Source organism: Pygoscelis adeliae, unplaced genomic scaffold, assembly GCF_000699105.1.
Source record: "Pygoscelis adeliae isolate BGI_AS28 unplaced genomic scaffold, ASM69910v1 Scaffold247, whole genome shotgun sequence".
NCBI lineage: Eukaryota > Metazoa > Chordata > Aves > Sphenisciformes > Spheniscidae > Pygoscelis > Pygoscelis adeliae.
The window spans coordinates 2002320-2010304 of NW_008825316.1; the positions used below are offsets into that span (position 1 = coordinate 2002320).

The 7985-nt window shown below is 40.2% G+C and overlaps 1 protein-coding gene across 1 annotated transcript in view; it reads right to left on the reverse strand.

The window, feature by feature from the left end:
• The window catches only part of PLA2G4A (phospholipase A2, group IVA (cytosolic, calcium-dependent)), a 68595-nt gene that overhangs the window by 28181 nt on the left and 32429 nt on the right, over window positions 1-7985 (reverse strand). The window contains exon 7 of the mRNA XM_009330270.1: window positions 7867-7984. Coding sequence (XP_009328545.1) covers window positions 7867-7984 — 118 coding nt within the window. The remainder of the gene's footprint in view (window positions 1-7866; window position 7985) is intronic.

The window sequence follows — 7985 nt, forward strand, 5'->3', positions numbered from 1 at the left end:
TCTGTTGGCAGTAAATTGAGTGTTGGCAACAGCGCTCCTTTCAGAGACAACTGGGACTAGTTGACCTCCAGAGGTCCCTTCCAAACCGTATTTCTATGACTCTGTTATATTGTACTTTTTATTCAATACTACTTGCTAATAGGGCACAATATTATCACTGCGCAGAATCCTCCATTTTAGGTTCCTTACAGGCACAGAAAGGTAATGCCTGATTTTTCTGATTCTTCAGGTCAAATAGTTATATTTATATTTTTTTATATATATATATATAGTGAAAGTCAAATACTACCATTATGACCCTCCTTAGCTTCCTGTCTACTGAAATAATGTAGAGAAATTGAAGTTCAGTTCACTCACATAGATTTGTGGCACTGCTTCAGACCTTAAAATACAACCAATAAGCCTACAAATTGAGTGAATAAACCACATCAGGTCTCGGCATTAGCAAGTTGTTGCCCCCACAATGCCCTGTTACTTAGAACTCTAATTGCCTGCTTTCTGAAGACTTAGAATCTATTTGAATAAGTCGCCACTTGTAGCAAGATTTCTAAATAAAAATATACTCAGAATTTCTTTAGAATATCTGTCCTTCTTATCCATAATCCAAAATAGAGAAGATATTAAATTTAGTTATTAAATAAACTATTTAGTTACAAAACCACAGAAATTTTTAAAGCAATCCAAACATCAACTTTAATCCAAATGATATCTTTGTGACAGAGCCAAAAGCAGTAAAAGTTACTAATCAGAAACAGAAGAGAGGCAAATAATATTTTGGCTAGGAGTTTAAAAACACATTTTATAATAAAAACATCTAATATTACTATATAGCATGAAGACAGTCTCAAATTTACAACTACTTTGCAAAAACTACAGGCGAGGTAAGGAGAATTTATGCCTATCTGTACACCTACTCAGCTACCAAGAGATAGCAAAGCAAGCAAAAGCAGAGCCAGTTACAAGTGACACCATATTGAAAATGTATCTACAGGGGTTTTTAGACTTCTTTCCTTCTTACTTCCCAGCCTTCTCAGCCCTGACTTCAAAGCTGTTCCCTTCCATTGCATAGTTTCTCCAAGTATCTAGAAAAAAAGACAAATTAAAACAAAATAGCGACAGGAGAAAAACTGCCAGCAAAACCTCAACCCTGGATAGGGGAGAGCAGACTTCGGGCTGCTGAAGGAGCTAGTTAGTAAGGTCCCCTGGGAATCTGCTTTTGAAGGTATTGAGGTCCATGAATACTGATCACTTTTTAAGAGCCATCTCTTAAGAGCGCAGGGGCAGGCAATTCCAAAGTGTGGGAAGTCAAGCAAGCAGGGCAGAAGGCTGGCTTGGCTGAGCAGGGATCATCTTCTACAACTTAGGCAGAAAAGGAAAGCCTATGGACATTGGAAGCAAGGACAGTCGACACAAGAGCACTACAGAGACGCTGTTTGCCACTGCATGGAGAAAATTCATCCAGCCAAAGCTCAATTAGAGTTTAAGCTGGCCGCCATTGTGAAAGACAACAAAAAGGGCTTTTTTTAATATGTTAACAGCAAAAGGAGGATCAGAGATAACATTGGTCCGTTACTTGATGAGGTCGGTCACCTCACAAATAGGGATGTAGACAAAGCAGAGACATTTAATGCCTTCTTCGCCCCTGTCTTTAACACCGATGATAGGCCCTGGGACTCCCGGAACCCTGTGTTGGAAGACTGTGACTGGGGGGATGATAAACTCCCAGCCAACTCTGTACTTGTTTGAGACTTGCTGCTCCAGCTGGATGCACATAAGTCTACGGGGCCCGATGGGATTTGTCCCAGGATACTGAAAGAGCTGGCTGATGTTATTGCGGGACCTCTCTCCATTATTTTTCAACAGTCTTGGGAGTCTGGAGAGGTCTCAGTCAACTGGAAGCTGGCAAATGTTGTCCCAGTTTTCAAGAAAGGTAAGAAGGAAGACCCTGGGAATTACAGGCCCATCAGTCTCACTTCAGTGCCTGGTAAAATTATGGAGAAGCTTACTCTCGAAGTTATTGAAAAACACTTGAGAGACAACGCAGTCATTGGTCATAGCCAACACAGGTTCACGAGGGGAAAGTCCTGCTTAACCAACTTAATTTCTTTTTATGACAAGGTCACCCATCTAGTCGACCAAGGGAAGCCAGTAGATGTGGGTTTTTTGGATTTTAGCAAAGCTTTTGATACTGTCTCTCACAGTATCCTTCTGGACAAAACGTCCAGCACACAGCTAGATGAGTCCATAATACGTTGGGTGAGCAATTGGCTGACGGGTCAGGCTCAAAGAGTTCTAGTAAATGGGCTGGCAGCCAGTCACCAGTGGGGTTGCCCAGGGCTCAATTTTAGGGCCAGTGCTCTTTAATGTTTTTTATAAATTATCTGGATGCAGGAATTGAATATACATTAAGTTTGCCAATGATACTAAACTAGGAGGAGCTGTGGACTCCCTAGAGGGTAGAGAGGCCTTACAGAGAGATCTGGATAGACTGGGGAGCTGAGCAATCACCAACCGTATGAAATTTAAAAAAAGCAAGTGCCAGGTTCTCCACCTGGGATGGGGTAATCCTGGTTATACATACAAACTGGGGGACGAGAGGCTGGAGACCACCCCTGCGGAAAGAGATCTGGGGGGTTGGGTTGATTCCAAGTTGAATATGAGTCAACAGTGTGCCCTGGCAGCCAAAGGGACCAACCATGTCCTGGGGTGCATCAAGCACAGCATTGCTAGCTGGTTGAGGGAGGTGATTGTCCTACACTGCACTGGTGTGGCCCCACCTCGAGTACTATGTGCAGTTTTGGGCACCTCAAAATAAGAAGGATATCAAACTATTAGAGTGTGTCCAGAGGAGGGCAACCAAGATGGTGAAAGGTCTCGAGGGCAAGACTTGCAAGGTCACTTGGCTTGTTCATCTTGGAGAAGAGAAGGCTGAGGGGTGACCTCATCCAGATTGGACATTAGGAAAAAGTTCTTCTCTGAGAGGGTGGTCAGTCACTGGAACAGGCTCCCCAGGGAAGTGGTCACAGCACCAAGCCTATCAGAGTTCAAGGAGCATCTGGACAATGCTCTTAGTCATATGGTTTAGTTTTAGGTGGTCCTGCGAGGAGCAGAGAGTTGGACTTGATGATCCTCATAGGTCCTTTCCAACTTGACATATTTTATGATTCTGTGATTTTAAAAATTAACTTGCTACCATCATCAAGTGTTTCAACAAAGGTCCCACCTGGTTCCCAGCTTCCGAAACCTAGAAGAATTTTCCACTGTTCAATGGCAATAAGGTAACAACCTCTTGGTTGTTACTAAGCATAAAAAGAATTGCACAGTTGTGCAGAAAGCCCCTATCTGATCAAACTGGTAATCAATCAAAAATTTCACTGAAACACAATTTAAGGTGCCAATAGACAGGATTAAGAAAAGGAACCATGTGACTACTGAGTTCAGTTTCTTTCTGCAGACTCCACACTCCAAGCCATGAAACTCCGCTGCAGAATGAAAACACAGTGTCACATGGAAATGACCATGCACAATGACCAAGTATGTTGAGACATTTCTTGAGGCTTCCATTCCACAAGAACTGCTTATTCTTGATACAGTAAGATTATTTTATTATCTTCATATGTGTTAAACTTTAGTAATAGAAACCACAGGTATTTACTGGCATCAGCATTCATCATGCACCTCCAGAGATACCTATCTATCAAAAAATTACAAAACAAAGGTAAAGATTTAGGACATGCCTGTTTTGTTAAGCCAACACCCCAATAACGGAGCAGTTGCTTTGAACAGAAGAGCCACATTACTAATCACAAATTTAATGATGTATGTTAGGCTTTGAAAGCTCTTTACAAACACTACCTAATTAACCTACACGGACAAATCCCAACAGGATGAAGACGGTGGTTTGCAGGTGCAAGCCTGGAAAAAGTATGTGAGAACACTTCCAAAGCACCACTATTCAACAAATCTATTCATCAGTGCAGTGGCATGAGCACAAGGGAAAATCTGAGTTTTCTTCAGGATGCAGAGAAATCTGTAAGGAGGATCAACAAAGAATGTCGATGGCAAACACTTCCTGCATACTTAATCCACAGGCATTCTGGGAATCATAGAGTCTTATACTGGGGGAGGGTGGGTATACCAAGAAGTAGGTGTACGTATAGTATCTCTTCATTTCCACTTGATACCAAAGCAAAGTATGAAGAGTTGCAATCACTACTTTATTTCCAGAAATGAAAGTCAACTGAAGAGCTCTAGAGTAGAGAGCAGTAGCTTAAGTAAGCTTCCCACAGTAAATAAAGCTTTTTAATGATGAAAAAATAACTGAAGAGAAGCATGTACTGCATATTTACATTCATTTATTTCAGCCAACTGAATACAAGTTGACTTGTAGGCGTAAGTCAGGTGATGAAGGTTGAGTCCTTTCCTGATTTGCAGAAGAAGGTAGAGCACATTTCCAAGCAGGTAGGTTTGTTAAAGCAGCTTTTTAGCTGCAATTCAGGTTCGAACACATTTAAGGGCAAGAAATGGTAACATTTAAAATTACATACACCCATCTTACAAGTTGCCCTCTACGATAAATAGGGCAGAGGCAGGGGGGAAGTAGCTGCAGACAGAGTACAAAGGGAAAAGAACCAAGAAGCCATCTCATGATTGAGAAAGAACGAAGAAAAGATAGGATACCAAGGTGTGCACTCTTCTCCATGTACACAGGCTGGGGCTGACGCGCTCCACTCTTTGAGGCACTCTGAACCTGAAGTCCTTTGTACATAATCAGTAAAACCAGGGCAGAGGTACTAAACCCATTCAAGCAGACTAGTAAACTTAGACCAAAAGGGTAAGTGACTCACAAGAAAGTGATGCAGTGAGTCAACGGCAAAAATGTGAATTGAATTCAAAAGTCTTGGAGACAAAAGCCCATTGCTCTAATCCCTGGCCACACTGCCACACTCAATTAAATATAGTTGTGCCCACTTCTGAACAACGAAAAGGCCATGCCAGCACGGCTTTCTTTTTCCTATGGTTCCTATGCACAGCACAATGCCGAGGGACCTAAGCTAGTTTTGAACAAACCAGCTTAGATATCATCCAAACCAACTCCACTGAACAGGATTTAACAACACAGATGAAGTGTTTTGTCAATACGTCTGTACTGTTTCTAGGATCCATGGGGTACTGTACTGTGTGGACAAGCTCAGCACCATACAGTTTCCCTTCAGTCAATGGCCACCGCATCTCAGCAAGTGCTGATTGCTTAATCACCAAACTGGGTATGAAAATGAAAATTATTTGGGAAACAAGATATGCTTTAAGAAAAGCAAGCTCCGAAAAAGACGATCTCGATCATATTTTCCAGTAATCTGGCAAAAAAAGCTAAAACATTGAATCTTGTTTTAGGAACGAGTGGTGTAGATGTTTTTATCCAAATGCCCTGGAAACACAGTGCACAAAATCTGGACAAGAATACCTGTAGTGGAAAAAAAAATGCCATGGGGTACACAGATGATTATTAAAAAATTGTTCTGCAAATCCAGTCTTAGAGAACTATATGCTTTCTTTAATTGATTACAGTATTTTTAGAAAATTGTTTAAAGCAATAAAAATTATAAAAATAAACTGAGCAATAACGTAAGTACAAGAAATCTCATCCTCTGTGTTTTCAGAATGTGCCTCAAGATTAAGTAAGGAAATTTGGAAGTACTCACTTCCCCATCCAGGGATGTGTAATTATTTCACAGGTATTAAAGTCTCTTAGCATCCCTGCAAGGCACACATGTTGCTATTCACAGATGAAGAAACTTAAGTGAACTTTGTGACTTGTTTAAGATTAAACAATGACTCATAGGCAGCTAAGAATACTCACTATGTCTCCCGATTTCTGATGCCATGTTAAGACTACATTCTATAAATCCTCCTGCTATCTCCCATCTGTAGCAATAAAAGTAAAAATGACAGGCTATAAGGACAAAACTGTATTTTAATTTGAACAAAAAGGGTTTTTTCATTGCTAGAAGCAGCTAAAAATTCTGACAAGTCAGCTTAAAAATACACACTTGGCATATGAAAAATGGGAGGATCACCTTACCTCAGTCCTTCCTACGGTTGATAAGACTACAATTAGAGATTACTGTCTGGTCTTGGAAGATGCAACGTAACTGATAAACTTTCAGTATTTGAGACAGTGAGGGATACCAAGGGAAGATGATGACAAAAAGAATATGAAATCTTACCTAACGTTTACAATAATTCATGCACACATACCACCTGCAGAAAACTGATACTTCAGGCACTGAGTATCTCTCCAGTCCTAACTGGATCTTGGCAGAATATCTGCATCCTTTCTGAGAAAGACACTATTCTGCTGTAGAAGACCAGACCAACGTCACGCCCACAAATATATATTCTGATCAGATTTGCATGTGTTGATTACTATAACTGAACTGAAAATTAAAAAACCTTGAAAATGTTCCTTCACAATATGCACAATTTATATCTCTGCAAATAAAATATGTACCATACTTGTCAAATTCTTTCATCTTCCTCAGAAAGCTCACACAAGCACATTTTACTATGCAAGACAGAGTTCAAAAGTATACAACAAGAACACATTTACCACCTGCTCAAAACTTCATAGCAATTTAAAAGGAATTCTTCAGTGTTAGTTCCAGTTTCTACAAAAGACTGTCGCATTCTGCTTATACTAAAAACGCACAAAAGGAATCAATATCAATGAATTAATTAACCCAGATTAATTCATTTACTCTGTTCATTGCTTGACACCCCCCACATACACACGGTCTTCCTGTCACAATTCTGAGAGCAGAACAGGATGGGGAACAAGCAAGGAAGAAAGAAGAGGATGGAAAAGCTACTACAAAACAAGTGGATCTGTACCACTTGTATCCTTAATTAACTCAAAATAATGCAGTGTTTTATGAAATCACTGAAAAGATCAGTAGGGTTCGGCACCCTTCCTCACTTTGATGTGACCCAAACCACCATCAGTCCATCTAGATCTGTTGGTTTGACTTTCTGTTGGCTTGGTATAGAGCACCAGCCAGTCAATGAAAGCTGCAGTTTCTCACATTCTCTAAGAAATAAACTTCATAATCCTAATCCCATAAAATGGGCTAAAGGAAAAGAAGAAAGAAAAGAAAGAAAATAATTTCTAAGATGACACTAACGTTAAAACAGCTCATTTCCTGCTAATCCTTTAGACACGAAGGCCATACAGCCACGGACATTTTAAGAGCACAGGCCGGATATCAAGCATGCAAGGGCAGATTCTGCAGCCTGGCACGTGCCCAGAGCCACCACACACTTCTTGTGCAGCAGGTATTTCACATGCCCTTTAGGCATTTTTCAGATGACGATCTCAGCTCAGAACCAACACCTTAACAAAGCATGGAATTCAGAATCAGAGCAAAATGAAAAGCATAGATTTATCTCCTTTACCCAATTTTAACCTAGGCACAGCCTGCTAAGGATTGAAACAATAAAGAATCAGATAAAAGTTACAGCAGTTTGTTTAAGGTGCCAGTGCAAATGAAAAGCTGTGATTTCTATCCTACGATGGCATTTATGTGGTCTTGTCCTTTTAAACATAATGGACATATCTTATTTAAGTGAAGCTTCATTTTAGCACAGGATTTTGTCTCCTTAAACTTTAATCTATAAATTTAGAGTACAAGAAAAATTATTCTCCATTCTAAATATTGTACGCACATAGAGGAAAAAGAAATTTTTTTGCTTCTACCATCTGTCTTTACATTGAACCCTTCTACCTCATATGTCTCATTCATTCCTTTGAGAGACAAATGCAGGACTCCAAAGGTGATACTAATCTTGATGTGAACTCTCCAGACTTACATCACGGGAAGTGGTCAAGTTCTTGCTGTTTTCCTCTCCTAGAAATGATTTCATACTGTGCATGATATTATCTTTTCTCTGTTGCCGAAATTTCTTCTCCTCATCACACAGAGCCATGC